Genomic DNA, 19,096 nt, shown 5'->3' with positions numbered 1-19,096 from the left:
CGCTTGTTCACTCTTTCCAAAAATACTAGGTCTAGGCATGCGATGAAGCTACTAAGAACTAGATTTAAAACAAACTGGAGAAAATATTTCTTCACACAATGTGTAATTAAACTCTGGAATTCGTTGCCTGAAAATGTGTTGAAATATTTAGCTTAGCAGGGTTTTAAAAAGGCTTGGATAATTTCCTAAAAGAGAAATACATAGGTCATTATTGAGATGGCTTGGGGAAATTCACTGCTTATTCCTAGGATAAGCTGTATAAAATCTGTTTACTTGGAATCTAGCTAGGTACTTGGACCTGGGTTGACCACTGTTGCACCTTCAGTCTGTCCCAGTATGCCATTCTTATGTCCTTATGTGTTGGGACAATGGTGTCTACCCTAGACATAGGGGTTCAGAAGCAGAAGTTATCTGCTTGTGATTTGCTCTTACTGCTCTGATAACCAAAATACTGAAAGTGAGACTACTGCAAAGGAGGCTATATGGCAGAACTTTTGCGTTCTCTCTGTCCTCACCTGCTGGAAGACAGGCACAACCCATAATTGTCTGGATTGATCTGTTGGGACTAATGAAAAGAAAATTATCAGGTAAGACCTAATTTTCTCCTTGCTTACTTTAATCATGCTGTCTACAGAGAACACATAAAACATAGAAATAGATGGCAGATAAGGGCCACAGCCTATCAAGTCTGCCCACCCTACTGTCCCTCCCCTACCTTTGCCCTGTGAATAGATCCCATGTGTCGATCCCATTTGGCCTCAATCACCTGCAGTGGAAGACTATTCCAGCGATCAATCACCCTTTCAATAAAAAAGAATTTCCTAGTATCACCTTGTAGTTTCCCGCCTCTGATTTTCCACGGATGCCCTCTTGTTGTCGCGGGACCCCTGCACACTATCCCTCCTGCTTCTTCAAAGAGTTGTACCACTATTTCTTGGCCTATAAAACTGAGAACAGTTCTCCAAACTTTCCACCTGTTAGAGCTATTCTATCCCAATGTAATTGTATGACTGTATTCACTAGTATGCCAAATTTAATCCTGCTACCTATAGAAAACAGGTAAGCAACTATTCTAAAAATCCTCAAGGAGCAGGGAGAAATAGCAATGATGAAACTGATGTACAGTTTTTAATACATTATTTTACAGCAGACAAGACAAACTGCACCAGAGGTTTTACCAAACATAGATAAAGCATCAGAAAAATTGTGCCTGGAAGATCCTGCACTACTGGTTATGAGATCAGGAAGGTATTTAGAAGAATCTGCACTTAGAGCCTTTCCTGTGAAAACATCTATAGATGCAAACCAGCTTGGAACACCTCAACGTCCAGACATGACAATTAGTATAACAGAAGACGCAACCAAGGTTTTTTCAGTTTTTTTATAATATCTTTTCATCTGTATCTTTGATTCTTTATATATTCTGAATGAAGCAGGATTTTGGAAATAAAGCTGATAACAGTTTTTTAAATTGCACATATGTTTTTGACTATACAGGCCATGTTGTATCCCTTTTATCTAAAACAGCAAAATTTTTAAAGAATTTTAATCTGATGTCAATGCACTGCTTTAAGTAGAACAAAGGGGTGTTTTTGTTTTGGGGGGGTTGTCTAAATTTGCAATCTATAGCATTAGGGCTGGAACACATACAACCATAGATACAAGAGAATAAAATAAATGCAATAGAAAAATTACTCTGGAGAACTATTTACTTTTGTATGGGTGCTGTAGAAACTGAGCACAATTTAATATACTATACCTTGACTAAAATAGTTTCATTTTTAAATATTAAATATATATCCCGATGAAATGTCTAAGTAAAAGGCAACTATTTTTAAAATGTGACTATAATGTCTTTTGGTTACAAAATGATACAGAGTTAATGTTAAGAGGATAAATCAAAAAGTAAAGGCAAAATACATTTAACAGCTTTAATAGAAGTAATTATAAGCAATTAAACATATCACCTTTACACCTAGTCCACATGCAAGATGACGTATTTGTTGTATCATTCAACTAGCTTCTGCATTACTGCAGAGTAGTTGTTCGGCTGCTCCTGAAGCCAGGTGAGCACCGCATCCTTTACTTCATCATGCTTTGTCTTTTGCTGTCCAGGTCACAGTGATGCATGTCTTGTCACCAGTGACAATTCTCTAGACCACTCGGATCGTCTTCATAATGTCTCGGGAACTGAGTGATAACCTTCACAAGTTGTTGCTTGTGCAGATCAGTAACCTGTTTGGGAGCCCATCGTGCATAAACTTTCCTGTATGCCAAGTTATCAGGCATTATGGCAAATGCAGATCCATAGCTGATATCCAAATCTGCAGCCAATTGAGATACCATTATCTGTCAGTCTTCTCTAATCAAGTCATCCGTCCTGTCAATGTGCCCTTGTGTGCATGATGTTGATGGGCAACCAGAACGACCTTCATTGGTTACACCTGTTCTTCCCGCTTTAAACCTTTTTACCCACTCAAAAACCTTTTGTTGATTCGTAGTGCTATGTCCATACCGAGTCAATATCCGACAGTGAATTTTCATAGGTTTCACTCCCTCTGCCCACTATAGATAGTGATTTTAGGGTTTTAGATGAGGGGAACTCAAAGTACTAACCCCGGAAACCACTAAAATTCAAAAGAACCCCCTCCCCGCAAAAACTATATATATAGTGATTTTTAGGGTTTTAGTTTTTTTTTTTTTTTTTGTTTTTTTTTTAACTTTTGCTTCCGTCTCCAACAGCCTGTTTTTGGCATGTTTTTTTTAACAGCGACCATCTTGGATTTTTAGTGATCTCATTAAAAACTTTTTTTTTCCTGTAGATGAAGCTTTCCTGGATAGCAGAGGCAAAGTGCAGCCTGTGGTGGTGGCTCCAAGGAGAGACCGAATCAAGAGGCATGCCTCTCAGAATTGACTCATGGGTGACCCTCACAATCAATGGCAGCCTCAGTGGCTGGGGGGGCCCTCTGCTGCAGTTGCTCTCAAGAGCAAGTGGTCCCCCTTGGAGAGGAAATGGTCCATCAGTCATCTGGAACTGAGACATTCAATTGGCTTTGCTATAGTTGCAGTCTTTCCTGATGGGGAACGCAGTTGGGATGTTCTCGGACAATGCCACTGCAGTGTCTTACGTAAATAGTCAGAGTGGCATAAAAAGTGCTTCCATTCACTTGGAAGCCCGGATGTTATTCCAATGGGTGGAGCTTCACTTGCAAGGCTCTCTCTGCTACCCTCGTGACAGAATGTCCAAGCTGATTTTCTCAGCTGGCAGACTCTGAATCCTGGAAAGTGGTCTCTGTCTCGGGCGTTTTCCCTCGTAGTTCAGACTTGATGCAAACCATACATGGATCTCATGGCCATAGCAGCCCGCTTCTACAGTCGCAGAGTCGAGCGGAGAAGTTCAGGCCTAGATGCTCTGGTTCAGCCCTGGCCAACAGACCTGCCTCTCTATGTATTTCCTCCATGGGCCATGGTGGGTCAGATCATCCACAAGATAGCATCCCATTGGGGTCATGTGAGCCTAGTGACTCCAGACCGGCCCCAAAGACTTTGATCTGGTGTGTCTGCAGAGGGGCAGTTCCCTGAAACTGCCTGTTCATCCAGGGCTCCTCAGTCAAGGCCCAGTTCCGATGGAGAAGCCGGAACACTTTGGTCTTATGGAATGGCTCGAGTGCACCGACTTGATTCAGAAGGGCTATTTGGAAGTTGTGATTATGACTCTCCTTCGAGTTAAGAAGATTGCGGCCTATGCTAAGATCTGGAAGACTTTTCAGTTGTATGCCAAGCAGCAGTTAGAGCCGGAGAGAGCTGTTCCGGTGATCCTTGCCTTTTCTGTAAGCCGGTCTCAAAAAGGGCCTTCTGGTTTTGTCCCTCAAAGTGCAGATAGCTGGTATCTCATGCTTTTGGGCTCAGAGCAGCCTTCAGTATCTGGCTTCTCACCTGGATGTCGCTTGGTTTTTGAGGGAGGCTCTCAGGCTGAGACCCAGGTTGCGCAGACCATTCCTGTCTTGTGACCTCAATATGGTTGAGGGGAGTTCAAGGCTGTCAGATACCGGTCAGACAGGCAGCCTGAAGATTCAGTGCTGGAGGACCGGTTTTGAGGCAGTGATTTCTTCTCCCAGATCTTTGGAGCTAAGGCAGGTTGCATCACATTTTTAGCACAGGTCACATTAGATAAGGCTGTTACAGCCTATGAGGAAAATTGAGGGGGGTCTTTAAAACTTTTTTTTAAGGTTCCTGCCCTTTCCCTTAGGTTTCTCCCACCTCCTCAAATCCTAAAATCACTGGGGGGGGGGGGGGATATTTTAGTTAAAGCATTTTGGAGCCATTTTTTTGCTCCAAAACACTGCTGCCATAGCCATCTTGGATTTCCTAGGTTTGTCGTTTTTTGCTTTTAAAGTTCTCCAGAAGCTTCAAATTGCCTTGTTTTGCCTCAAAACTGGCAGAGTGGAGTCCTTAGGCCTTTTTACCCCTAATTCATGCTGGATGGGCACCCTTATGCCACATGCCATACAGCAAGTGAAGGGGGACGGGATGGGTTGGCTTAGCCTCCCCTTTGCTGTCTAGGTCTGAGGAACAGTCAGGGGGGTTCATTGTCTGGGAGTAAATCCCTTGCAAAGCCCTGGAAAGGCGGTCATACTAAATGTAGGGGCGCAGGCTGCAGAGCCCAAGAGACGTGCCAGAGTCATCTAAAGGAAACTCCGCAATGCGTCAATCTAATGTAGAGAGCTTATATGGATAGCTGAAATCCCCAAGAGATGTCTGGCAGTGCACTAGGAGGCACATGAGGGTGGCTGGGGCTCCCAGGACACATCTGCCTCCAGCGTCAGTGACTGACCAGGATCTGGTGGGCCTTTCCAAAGGAGAGGATGAGTGGGTCTATTTCTATGCCCTTACGGTCACAGAGCAAATCCTCCCTGACATCAGACCGCTAACCTAGAGGCCAGTCTAATTTTCTGGAGTTGCCCACCCCTACAGTATGAAAATAAATATATATTTGTATGTGACATGGTGTAGTTATTTTGAGGGGCTTATTATCCCAGGACAAGCAGGCAGCTATTCTTGACTGATGGGTGACGGCACCGACGGAGCCCCGGTACGGACAATTTTAGAGTGATCTCACTCTAAGAACTTTAGAAAGTTCTAGCTCGGCCGCACCGCGCACGCGCGAGTGCCTTCCCGCCCGACAGAGGCGCGCGGTCCCTCAGTTTCTTAGTTTCCGCGGAGCTAAGAAGACGCGTTTTCAACGGCTGTTGAAATTTTTTCATAACTTGCCTTCCCGCTCGCGTAAACGTTTTGGCTTAATTTGCCTTTTTTCTTTCTTTCAATTTTGTTAAAAAAAAAAAAAAAAAAACTTTCATTTTTTTCTTCAGTTTTCGGTTTTCCCCGGCGGGGCCTTCTGCCACCATCGAAGCCTCGGCCTTCGATTTGGCGGAAGCCGTTTTTACTTTCATGCCCCCTCAACCGGGTTTTAAAAAGTGCCAGCGGTGTGCTAGGCCTATATCTCTCACGGACCCACACAACTGGTGTTTACAGTGTTTGGGTCCTGAGCATCAGGCCTCTACTTGCACCCGCTGTGCTACTTTAAAAAAACGGACATTAAAAAATCGCCAAATTCAACAGCGATTGTTGTTCGGTGCCGAGATGTCCGACCCCGTTCCTTCGACTCCGGCTTCGGCACCGATTCAGTCGGCACCCTCGTCTTCGACGCCGCGTGATTCCACACCGGCGTCTCAACAGTCAGGTAAGCCGGCTAAGAAGCCTTCCCCGCTGGAACGTCTTCCGGCCTCGAGTGCAGTGAGTCCAATCCTGCCGCCTGTAAGACGCCAGCGGAAGCGCTCCGCCCCTATAGAGGTGAGTCCCTCGACATCGGGCTCCTCATCTCCGGGGCGTCGAGCGGCACCGCAGGTACCGCAGAAGAAAAAAGCAGTACCGGTGCCATCCCTCGATGACCGCATTACGGCCATCCTTCAGGTGCAGCTTAAGGAGCAATTAGAACGACTCCTTCCTGCTATCATGACACCGAACCTTCCGGTGCCAGTCCGCACCGAGCCATCGGTACCGGTTGTGGAACAACCCGTATCGATACCGATTGTGGAACCCGTGTTACCCGCTTCCACTGTCTCGGTACCGCTTCACCTAACCTCATCGGTATCGATGCCAGTCCTTGCACCGGAGCCGAGAGCTCACCATCAATCGGTACAGACTTCGGCACCGGTGCGACCGATAACTTCTCCTGACTCGGTATCGATGAGGTCGGGTAAGTCGGTACGCAAAACCCGACACATGCAAACGTCGACACCTGAGTCTCGGGACCATTCTTCCCATGTCAGAGACCCTGATCTGTGGGGAGACTCAGAGGAACCCTTTCTTTCTGAAGGCGAATGTTCCTCAGAGGAGGAGGATTCGGCTGTCCCTGACCCATCCTCCAAACAGGCCTCTTCCTCTTTCTCCAGTTTTTTGAAAGAGATGTGCGAGTCCTTGTCCATTCCTTTGGAGGCTGAATCCAAAAAGTCTAAAGCTTTTTTGGATGCCCTTGATTTTGATCAGCCTCCAAAGGAATTTTTGAAACTTCCCCTTCATGACATCTTGAGGGAAACTTTCTATAAGAATTTAGAGACTCCTTTAACTGTCCCAGGGGCCCCACGTAAACTGGATTCTCTATATAAGGTAATTCCCATTCCTGGGTTCGACAAACCTCAACTTCCACATGAATCCTTATTTGTCGAATCCACCCTTAAAAAGACTTCAGGAGCCAGTGTATATGCATCTGTCCCTCCTGGCAGAGAAGGAAGGGCCATGGATAAATTTGGTAAGAGGCTCTACCAAAATGCTATGTTGGCAAATAGGGCTAGTAATTGTTTAGATGCCAAATTCTATTACTGTTTATGCTTTTGCTTAGTGCCAAACTGTATTATTGCCAAAGGTTTACCAGTATTCACTTTTGTTGCCCCTACTTCCCCCCCAGCACATCCTTGGGCTACACACAAACCTTGGCTGCGCAATCTTTCCTATTAGTCATCTATTGCCCAAGCCTCTCCTGGCTTAGCTACAACAGTAGGACTTAGCCAGCACTTGATAGGGAGACTCTCCTGAATTCCATCCGACCCAACACCCAATCCCCCTTCCTGCCATGCCCCTAACTCTTCAAGCCACCACCTTCCCCACCCCCCCTCCCACCATTTTTCAAACCACCCTCCCAGCCACCCCCACTTCCACCACTTCCCCTACACTCCTTACAACACTATACTTCACCATTCCCATAATTACAGGCCAAGGCAGATACGGTGATCTCTCTTCACGACCTAAAAAATGCCGTACCAGAAACCCTGCCAACCTCATCCCCATTCTTCCCTCCCAACAAGCCCCCTCCAGCAATACACTCAAACTGGCACTCATCAATGCAAGATCAGTTAACAACAAATCCTTCCTCCTACACGACCTCATCTGTGACAAGACTTGGGACGCCCTCATGATCACTGAAACCTGGCTCCAAGACAATGATGGGATAACACTAGGCGAACTATGTCCTCCAGGCTACCAGGCCCTAGCCTGTTCACGTACCTCTGGGAAAGGAGGTGGAGTGACTACCATTGTCAAGACCTCCGCCACACCTAAACTGATAAACTCCATCAATATTCCCTCCCTAGAAGCACTTGCGTTCACCATAGGCCACAAACACAAAATTGCCCTCATACTCCTCTACAGAACCCCTAGCTCCCCAGCAGATACCCTAGAGACCCTCCTCGAATTCATCACTGAACTATCCATCACACACAAACACGTGACCATCCTAGGAGATTTCAATTTCCCAGACTACCCCAACACCTCAGGACAAATTGACAACTTCCTCTCCTCCCTCACCGACCTGGGATTTCATCAGGCTATAACCACCCCCACGCACTCAGCAGGCAACATCCTAGACCTGCTCTTCACCCTCAGTGACCCAACTGCAGAGCCCCAACAAACAACTTATACCACCACACCAGTCCCATGGTCAGACCACCACCTCATTGAATTCGAACTCCCACTCGAAACTACCCTAGCCCCGCGTAAAGACCCTACCCCTCCCACCCTACGTCAACTCCCTAACTCAGTCAGCCCTCCAGCCATGGCCGCGGGCATTCGCACCCTAAATGATACCTGCACCCAACATCCCCACTCCATTGACCAGGCAGCCTCCGCATGGCACTCCAACATCCAATCCCTCTATAATAGCCTCGCCCAGACAAAAACAACCCAAATAATCACCAACAAAGCACCTGCTCCCTGGTACACCAGTGACCTCCGATCCATAAAACGATCGCTGAGGAAAGCAGAAAGGATCTGGGTCAAACACCCGAACTCGGAAACCAAAGCCCACTGGAATAACATATCCGTCACCTACAAAGCTGCCATCCTAGAAGCAAAAAAGACCTACTACTCTCGCCTCCTACAACTAGCCCCTTCTAGATCCAAACAATTGTTCACCCTCACAAACCAACTCTTCACCAGCGCCCAAAGAAAAAGTCACAACAACCAAACAGAACTTGATAGCGAGACTCTCTCGGACTTCTTCCAGTCCAAAGTACAAACCATCCGAGATAATCTTGACACCAACACCAAACCCACTCCTATTCAGCCCCAAACGATTCCAAATACCCCACCCTCCGCCACTCTCTCCCAATTTCATATGGCCACTCATGTCGAGGTTCTCGAAACCCTGAGAGAACTCAAACCCTCCAACACCATCCTCGATCCCTGCCCATCCAGCCTCCTGCTGTCCACAGAAGACGCCATGGCAGAATCCATCCTCCCCATCATTAACACCTCCCTAACCACTGGGACTGTGCCCCTCAGCTGGAAGTCAGCTATTATCAAGCCCACTCTCAAAAAACCCACCCTTGATCCTAACGAACCCGGCAACTATCGCCCAGTCTCCAACCTCCCATTTGTCTCCAAACTCCTTGAACGAATTGTGCTCCACCGACTTCACCCTTTCATTGAAGAACAAGCTGCTCTATCCCCTGCCCAGTCCGGCTTCCGAAAAGGCCACAGCACAGAGTCAGTACTCCTTGACATCATTGATGACAGCTGGGCAATACTCGACAAAGGCAGTGATGCCCTACTAGTCCTACTTGACCTCAGCGCTGCCTTTGACACAGTCGACCACCACCTCCTCACATCCAGACTCTATGACCTCGGAATCAAGGACACAGCCCTCCAATGGATCACCTCCTTCCTCCATCAAAGGACCCAGACTGTCCTACTAGGAACACACAAATCTCGCCCCAAGCCTATCAAATATGGTGTTCCTCAAGGCGCCCTTCTATCCCCCCTCCTATTCAACCTCTACATCAGGCCTGTCATTGATATAGCGCAGAAATATAGCATTAAAATCCACTCTTATGCAGATGACATCCAGCTGCTCCTCCCACTAGGCGAGAACCGATCGTCCCAAATTACTAACCTCCAACATTGCCTCTCTGATATGAAAACTTGGATGTCAAACAACAAACTTCAACTAAACGCCACTAAAACAGAACTCTTATGGATCAGGAAAAAAAGCACCAAATTCACACGTCCTACCCTAGCATGGGACTCCACTCTACTAACGGCAACAGATCAGGTACGCAGCCTAGGAGTAACCTTAGATGGACACCTATCCCTATCTGCCCACATATCCCAAGTAATCTCCACCTCCTTCTACTACCTCCGCCAACTGAAAAGGATCAAGCCCTACATCTCCACACCTGACCTCGCCCAACTCCTCTACGCATATGTCCTCTCCAGAATGGATTACTGTAACTCCCTATTTAATGGACTAACCAAAAATAATCTCAAACGCCTCCAACGTGTCCAAAATGCAGCTATCCGCCTCCTACACAACCTCAACTACCATGATCCCGTCTCCCCAGCACTCCGCGCTGAACACTGGCTCCCAATTAGCCAGCGCTGTGCTTTCAAGGCCCTAGCAGTAGCCCACAAGAGAATTTATGCCACCACCCCCTCCTACATAAAAGCTAAGCTTCCCATCTACACCCCCACTCGCACCCTCCGCTCAAAATCGGAAATACGCCTATGCATTCCCCCTGGAAGGTCCCTCCTCTCAGAAACTGCCCGCAAACGATCCTACAGCCACTTCATCCCACATCTCTGGAATAAACTCCTCCCCCAACTCAGGCAACAGAACTCTTTATTGACATTCCGTAAAATGGTAAAGACCCTCCTCTTCAACTAAAGGTCTCCCTCAGTCTACACCCCCCCTTAAACCCCACCTCTCTCTTCTCTCCCCTATTTAACTTCTCCTAAATTTCAGTATAGTCCTCTCTTAGTCTGTACTCTGATAAATTGTCTGTACTCTGAAAAATTGTTTGTACCCTGATAAATACTGCACAATCTTGTATGTCCAAGCATCTAAACCTATTGTACATCTTATTTGCCTAATTACTTCTATTGTGTATGTTTACTTGTAGACCGTTCTGAGCTACTGGGAGAACGGGATATAAATCTAAATAAATAAATAAAAATAAATAAATAAATAAATAAATAATTATGCTTTTCATTTTTCTTTTTATTTAAAGCATCTCCTTACCACCATGGCTTCTTTCGAAAAATATCTCCCTTCACGAAAGCATCCCGCTTTTCACACATGCTTGTCGTCTCTTCTCCAATTGCGTAAGTTTATGGTTAGATCTATATATGACACCTTTGAACTTACATCCAGAGCGACAGCAATGTCAGTAGCTATGCGTCGTTTGGCCTGGCTTCGGGTATCCGAGCTTGATGTTAACCATCAAGATCGGTTAGCCAACGCCCCATGCCTAGGGGATGAGCTCTTTGGGGATTCCATGGACTCAACCACACAAAAGCTCTCTGCTCATGAGACGCGCTGGGATACCCTGCTTAAAAATAAAAAGAAGCCTCCTCCGCCAAGACCATATAGGCAGCAATCGGCCTATCAACGCCGCTTCACAGCTCGTCCATTAACTACCACTGCTCAGCAACCTAGGCGTCAGAGGCAACAACAACGTCAGCCTCCCAGGCAGCAGCAACAAGCTGTAAAACAACCTCCTCAGCAGAAGTCACAGCCCTTTTGACTTCATTCTCCACAGTATAGCCAGTATCCCTATTCCTGCTCTCCTGCCTCAGCCTATAGGAGGTCGACTTTCTCTGTTCCTCAGCCGGTGGGAAGTAATCACGTCGGACCAATGGGTCCTCAACATCATCCGCCACGGCTACTCTCTCAACTTTCAGACTCTTCCACCTCAAAACCTGCCAAAAGAGTCTGCTTTGAACAGTCCTCAATCGGCCCTCCTTATTCACGAGGTCCAATCCCTCCTCCTTCTGAACGCTATAGAGGAAGTTCCTCTACATCAAAAGGGGCAGGGATTCTACTCCCGTTACTTTCTAGTCCCCAAAAAAACAGGAGATCTCAGACCCATCCTGGATCTTCGCGATCTCAACATTCATCTAGTAAAAGAAAAATTCAAGATGCTTTCTTTAGCCATCCTTTATCCTCTTCTACATCAAAACGACTGGCTATGCTCCCTCGATCTCAAAGAGGCCTACACTCACATACCGATCAATGTAACCTCAAGACCATATCTCCGATTCATGATCAATCATTGTCATTACCAGTACAAGGTACTGCCCTTCGGTCTTGCCTCATCTCCAAGGGTATTCACCAAATGTCTCATTGTGGTAGCGGCATTTCTACGCTCTCACCACCTTCATGTATTTCCTTACCTGGACGATTGGTTAATCAAAGCCACATCCGCTCAGGCAGTTCTTCTGGCCACCAACCAAACCATCCAGTTTCTACAACTTCTGGGATTCGAGATCAATCTACCCAAATCTCATATCATTCCCACTCAGAGACTTCAATTCATTGGAGCAATCCTGGATACACTCCTAATGAGAGCTTTCCTACCATCCAATCGTCTCCAGACTCTTCAGTCTCTATGTCAGCAGGTGCTTCCACTGCCGTCCATCTCAGCAAGACAAATGATGGTACTCTTGGGGCATATGGCATCCACGGTTCATGTCACACCTCACGCCCGTCTTCACCTGCGCACTCCTCAATGGACCCTTGCTACCCAGTGGTCCCAAGCGTTGGATCCTTGCTCACGACACATATCTGTGACATCATCTCTTCGTCAGTCTCTTCAATGGTGGTTGGTATCCTCAAATCTATCCAGAGGTCTCCTGTTCCATCAGCCTCCTCATCAACTAGTCATCACCACCGACGCCTCTCTGTATGCATGGGGAGCTCACTTGAACGAGTTCCAGACTCAAGGTCTTTGGTCAGCCCAGGAAAGGAAGCATCAAATCAATTTCCTGGAACTCAGAGCGATGTTTTACGCCCTCAAGGCCTTCCAACATCTTCTCTTTCCTCAGGTCCTTCTGTTGTGCACAGACAATCAGGTTGCGATGTACTACATCAACAAACAGGGTGGGACAGGCTCTCGCCTTTTATGCCAGGAAGCCCAGAAGATCTGGACTTGGGCCATAGATCATCATCTCTTCCTGAAAGCTATATACATTCAAGGGGCTCAGAATTCTTTAGCGGACAAACTCAGCAGAATTCTCCAACCTCACGAGTGGACACTCGATCCCGTAACTCTGCAGTCTATCTTCAATCAATGGGGCACTCCTCAGATAGACCTCTTTGCAGCTCCTCACAATCATCAGCTGCCCCTATTCTGCTCCAGACTTTACTCTCCGCACCGTCTAACAGCAGATGCTTTTCTCCTCGACTGGTCGAATCTATTCCTGTACGCCTTCCCTCCTCTGCCTCTCATGTTGAGAACCTTGTTCAAGCTCAAGAGGGAACGAGCCACCATGATTCTGATTGCTCCGAGGTGGCCCAGGCAACATTGGTTCTCCCTTCTACTTCAACTCAGTTCCAGGGAACCTTTTCTTCTTCCTCTGTTTCCTTCTCTGCTTACGCAACAGCAGGGAACCCTTCTGCATCCCAACCTCCAGTCTCTACACCTGACGGCTTGGTATCTCTCGGGCTGAACTCGACTGATACTCTTTTGTCTCAGCCCGTTCGTTCCATTCTGGATGCCTCCAGGAAACCAGCCACTCTACAATGTTACCATCAAAAGTGGACGAGATTTTCTTCCTGGTGTCTTCTTCATCATCTTGATCCCACTTCCCTGGCAGTGGAGACGTTGTTAGATTATCTTCTTTCTTTGTCTGACTCTGGCCTGAAGTCCTCTTCCATCAGAGTCCACCTCAGTGCCATTGCAGCTTTTCATGAGCCAGTCCATGGAAAACTTCTTTCAGCTCATCCCCTGGTATCCAGGTTCATGCGTGGGCTTTTCAATGTGAAACCACCTCTTAAAGCCCCTCCGGTTATCTGGGATCTCAATGTGGTTCTTTCCGCTTTAATGAAGCCTCCATTCGAACCTTTAGCTACCTCTCCTTTCAAATTTCTCACTTGGAAGGTACTTTTCCTTATTGCTCTTACCTCTGCCAGGAGGGTCAGTGAGCTTCATGCTCTGGTTGCAGATCCACCTTTTACGGTTTTTCACCATGACAAGGTGGTTCTGCGTACACATCCAAAGTTTCTCCCCAAGGTTGTTTCTGAATTTCATCTCAACCAATCCATTGTTCTACCTGTTTTCTTTCCAAAACCTCATTCTCATTCTGGGGAACAAGCTCTGCATACTTTGGATTGTAAAAGGGCTCTTGCTTACTATCTGGAGCGTACGAAACCCCACAGATCAGTTCCCCAACTTTTTCTGTCCTTTGATCCGAACAAATTGGGACGTCCTGTTTCTAAACGTACGTTGTCGAATTGGCTTGCAGCGTGCATTTCATTCTGTTATGCTCAGACCGGACTGACACTGGAAGGTTCTGTCACAGCCCATAAAGTCAGAGCAATGGCAGCATCTGTAGCTTTCCTCCGTTCCACTCCTATTGAGGAAATCTGCAAGGCTGCTACTTGGTCCTCAGTTCACACTTTTACATCTCATTATTGTCTGGATGCATTCTCCAGACGGGATGGACACTTCGGCCAATCTGTTTTGCAAAATTTGTTTTCCTAATGGCCAACCTTCCCTCCATCCCTCTTTTTGTTAGCTTGGAGGTCACCCATCAGTCAAGAATAGCTGCCTGCTTGTCCTGGGATAAAGCACAGTTACTTACCGTAACAGGTGTTATCCAGGGACAGCAGGCAGATATTCTTGCGTCCCACCCACCTCCCCGGGTTGGCTTCTTAGCTGGCTTATACTAACTGAGGGACCGCGCGCCTCTGTCGGGCGGGAAGGCACTCGCGCGTGCGCGGTGCGGCCGAGCTAGAACTTTCTAAAGTTCTTAGAGTGAGATCACTCTAAAATTGTCCGTACCGGGGCTCCGTCGGTGCCGTCACCCATCAGTCAAGAATATCTGCCTGCTGTCCCTGGATAACACCTGTTACGGTAAGTAACTGTGCTGTTTGGGCAGTGCCATTAAGTATGCACATAGATGATTGAATATCTATGCATGTACTTCTGCCAGGAGCATAACAGCTGTTTTACTCTTTTGGGATCCCTGCCAGCTACCATGAACTGGATTGGCCACAGTTGAAATTGGGATACTGAGCTTGATGGACCTTCGGTCTGTCCCAGTATGGCAACTTTTATGATATTTAAACTGTTGCATTTTAGTCATAATTACTGTAGATTTTTCTAAAGACTCATAATCTAATATAATAAAACCCTTACCCATGCATGCACAGTTGAAACGGCGTGATCTGTGCCTCCGTGGCCATTTTCCATTTGCAGCGCATGCGGCAGTTTCAGCGATGGCGAGAGCAACAGCAGGAAGGTGTCCGGCCTGGATGAGGTCGACAAGGTGCAGGTGCTGCAAGGCGTCAGACTGCTACTGCTGCAAAGGGAAGTGGAGGGGGAGGAGGGGAGACAGAAGGGGGCCAGGGAGAGAGACAGCCAGCAGCCAAAGAGAGAAAATGAAAGACAGCGGCCAAAGTGAGAGAGACAAAGAAAAAAAGACATAAGACAGCAGCCAAGGAAAGAGAGAATGACAGACAGACAGGGGCCAGAGAGACACACTGACAGACAGACAGCGGCCAAGGAGAGAGAGAGGGAGACGAACAGAAAGCAGCCAAGGGGAGAGAGAGAGACGAAAGAAACAAAGACGGACAGACAGCGGCCAAGGAGAGAGACAGAAAGACAGACACATCTATTCTAGCACCCGTTAATGTAACGGGCTTAAAGACTAGTCTTACAATAAATGTCTACTATTTTGCCTAATGTAGGCAACATATTGCAAAATTCTCAGAATGTGCAAAATAGCTCAGTGAATCAGACCATTAAGTGCTATCAAATAAAATTCTAAATTGGTTGTGGTTTTTGTTTTTTTTTTTTGTTCCTGTTTTCCAAATGAAGTATCATATGAAAATAGCCCCATCACCTCTCAAGATATCGGACTATGAAAAAATGCTTCAAACTCCCCAGCGTCCTGAAATGACATCATCCCTAATGAGTGATATCTTAAAGGTATTTAAGGACTTTTGATTTTAATCAACAGTTAAATTTTCAGGACTATGATAGTGTTAACAAATTTTTAAATATTACATGTGTACCTTTAATTTCTTTGAGACACCATATATATATATATTTTTTAAATGGAACATTTTTCCTTCAGTTGTTGTACTGCCAGATAAGTAGACCACTGCATACTAGCTTTATAGCCTATTTCTACATGGAACTTGACATAAGAAAGATGAACAGAGAAATACCAGACTGTAGCCATACTTTAAGTAATCAAGTCACCAAACACTAAAATACTGAATTTTATTTTTGTTCTAGGTTTTACCTAATTATTACAGGAATATTACAACCCCCACACCAGTGAAAATAGAAAGCATAAAAGGAGCTGTTACAAGACACGAGGGAAAGATGAATTCAAAACATATTAATAAAGAGACTGTGTAAATCTGAATTATCTTCCATTTAGTAAATTCAAATAAGAAAGCAAAAGTTGGCTTCTAAAATAGAGGAATGTCATTTAAATGTGTAGTCTTTCCTGTGGTCTTTACATTTTCATTTCTGATATGGACAGTTATTTACTATCAAAGAAAAAAATGTATTTTTTATTACCTGTTAATGAAGACATGTGGGATGAAGGAGACATCACTAATATTTGTACTGAGACTTGTCTAAGAGAATATGTAGTATTGGAAAATATAGTGAATGCTAACTTTTTTTTTTTTTTTTTTTTGAGCTCCAGAAAACTTCTCTTGCAGTGGTATATTTTTTTGTGGGTGTTGTACTTCTAAAAATTGTATTTGACGAGAGATTCTCCAACAATAAAGTATACTGAGATATGAGACCTGAGGAGGAAGTTTCTGCAGCTTGTAGAATTTAAAACATGCCTTATGCACCAAGCATTACTTAACTGCTCATTCAAACTAGTTGTCTTAGGGCTGCGCTAGCGGTTTTAGCGTGCTTGCTAGACGCTAACGCCTCCATTGAGCTGGCGTTAGTTTCTCTGCATAGCGCGGGGGTTAGCGCATGCTAAAAACGCTACCGCAGCTTAGTAAAAAGGAGCCCTTAGTTACTTACCACCTTGTTGTTAATGCCAGTCAGTTGCCGCCCCTTAGCTGGGCTTTTCATCTAGTTGCCAAAGAAGTGCCCCTGGTAGGCCATTCCCCTTTGGAGTAGATAACCTGCAGTGTTTAAAAAGGCTATACAGCTCTGCTGATGAAACTTGGCTTTATTTTCTTTTGGTATTGGTAAGATCACATAGATACATTACAGGAACAGAGCAACAGGTATGCAGTTATATATACTTTGTTCCTACTGACCTTTCTCTTGCATTATAAATTAATACCCTTTGTACAATTGAACTTGCACCAGTAGTTCCTTAGTGTGCTTGGTCATTTGACCTGCCTGGTGTTAAGGTGGTAGACTCTCACCTAGATAAGACTTTAGACAATGCTAGGAATGTGCCTGTTTTGGTACATGAGGCTTGTTTCAATCAAAATACACTACAGCTTGCACAGTGAGGTCCAATTCTTAAGTCAAAAGAACCTCCATCATGAATATGTAGGAGTTAAATCTGTAGGTGTTGAAAACCCAGTATATGTGAATTTATGCTATGGATATTCAGTGTAGCTATCCTGAAAACCTAACTACCTGTAAGATAGGACAGGTTTATAAAGCCCTACTGTAGTATACTGAAGTCCAGAAACTGCATTATGTTTTGGCTCTTCTCTTAATATACTTATCACCACTATCATACTAACTGGCTGTAATTTTGAAGCCTCCCCTTTAGTTCCACTTTTGTGAAGAAAAACCACATCTGTCCAGCTCCAGTTTTCTGGAACCCCTTCCCAAATCTAAAGGAGTATAGAAAGATTTAAGACAGTGGAGCTGTCGGATATTCATTATACACAAAGCAAAAGTGGAAATGTCATAAAGACTGATGGACTCAATTTATTCCATATAAGTCTTTTTTTGTCCTGAGAACACTGAGGGCATGTGTTGCCTCCTGCATGTATTCACCTAGAGGTTTCAATTTGATATTATCAACAAGGAAGTCCTTACGTTTGTTGATAAACTAAATTACCAGATTCCTAAAACTCCTGAAGCAGGCAATTTGGCTGAAACATGTACATGTCGATTCAGAGTTTTTGGATGAATAAAAGGACTTTCCATTTTTGCTTTGCATCTTTGAGTTTGTGGATTTGGTTTTCCTGTTCTGTATTCAGCTCATTATATACCATCTGGTTCTGTTGATTTATCTCATTTTAGCATAGCTAACTCTGTTTTCTGAAAATTATTTGAGGTTTACATCGCATTCATTCTTATTTGTATCTGTTTCTGAAGTTCTCTGGCTTTTCCTTAGTGAACACCATGTAGCTACTGGCCTTTATTTTTCAACTCACCAATTCTAGTTTAATCTTCTTTTGACTTTAATGTGTGTAATATATTTTGATCTAGGCTTCCCATAATGATATTTTCAAGCAGTGTGGATGTTGAATACAAATCTTTATAACTGTTCCCTTTTTGTGTCATTTATTTAGTCCCTTGCCCCATGTTAAATGTTGCTGTAGTGGCTTGCTTAGACTGTGTTAAATTTGACTGCAGTCCAAATAACTACTACCAAAATGGAACAAGCTCTACACTGAAACCCTTATGAAAGGAGAATTAAAAACCTAAAAATGTATAGCCTGGAGGAGCAAGAAAAAAGGTGCTAGGTTTGCTTCTTAGGGAGGGGTTTTCAATCTTGCTGTTATGTTCAGAAGGGATAGGATAGAGTGATCACATTAGGAAATATGTTGCTGGAAGAACAAGTAGATAGATGGTAGTACAGTAGTAATCAAATTCAAGGAGGATAAACAGGCTTCTTACTTACAATGCAGCTATTGCTGGAGCTCAAGGAGAGTCTACAATATACCATCAGGAACATATATTGGACAGGCCTTACTTTCATACTCTGTATGAAAGATATTTGCATTGTGCTAGAGAGTGACACGGGAAAAAAAAATCTGTCCCTGTAGCATCTCTGTACTGCAATATTTAGCTTATTCCTTCCTTATAAATCAAAGTTCTGGCTGCTGAACTAGAGAAATAAATTTTCAGCTGGCAGGGCTTTGTTTATAAATTTTTATCAACACAACTAATATACTACTTTTACCTAAAGCAAAAAAGAAAAGAAATAAAAAAAATTCTTCTACCTTTTTGTTGTCTAGTTTCTGCTTCCCTCATCTTCTCATTTAATTCCTTCCATCTGCTCTGTTACTGTGCCTCTCCCTTCACCCCCCCCCCCCCCAATTAGTCTGGTACCAATCTTATTACCTCCCAGCGATTTCTCCCCATGCCATTGTATCCTGCTGTTGCCCAATTGGTCTTCTACACTGTCTTGCTTGGGCTGCTTTGGGTCTTTGAAATTTTGATTTACTTTAATGCTATTCTTTTTTCTTTAATTGTTATATCTTTCCTATTTACTAATTGTTTTCTCAGGTACTTTAGCTAGATTGTGAGCCTTTGGGCAGTTAGGGAAGTTCTAAGTACCTAATTTTTTTTATTTTACTGTAACCCGTTCTGAGGATGAGCTATAAAAATTAACAAATAAATAAATGTCTGTTTCAGTATCTGTTTCATTC

The 19,096-nt window shown here is 44.8% G+C and overlaps 1 protein-coding gene across 6 annotated transcripts in view; it reads left to right on the top strand.

Moving 5' to 3' along the window:
* SKA3 (spindle and kinetochore associated complex subunit 3) overlaps positions 1-16,315 on the top strand; it is a 61,125-nt gene extending 44,810 nt beyond the window's left edge. For 4 of the 6 annotated variants that reach the window (XM_033950244.1, XM_033950246.1, XM_033950248.1 and 1 more), the window contains 3 exons: positions 1,148-1,366; positions 15,372-15,482; positions 15,795-16,315. In XM_033950244.1, coding sequence (XP_033806135.1) covers positions 1,148-1,366; positions 15,372-15,482; positions 15,795-15,920 — 456 coding nt within the window. In that variant the 3' untranslated portion in view covers positions 15,921-16,315. Of the gene's footprint in view, positions 1-1,147; positions 1,367-2,822; positions 3,970-15,371; positions 15,483-15,794 lie in introns of those variants that run through there. The other 2 variants (XM_033950249.1, XM_033950245.1) reach the window with 2 other exon arrangements.
* The last annotated feature ends 2,781 nt before the right edge of the window (positions 16,316-19,096 follow it).

The sequence above is a fragment of the Geotrypetes seraphini genome, chromosome 6 (assembly GCF_902459505.1).
Source record: "Geotrypetes seraphini chromosome 6, aGeoSer1.1, whole genome shotgun sequence".
NCBI classification, from domain to species: Eukaryota; Metazoa; Chordata; class Amphibia; order Gymnophiona; family Dermophiidae; genus Geotrypetes; species Geotrypetes seraphini.
This window is presented reverse-complemented; position numbering and strand designations above follow the sequence as displayed.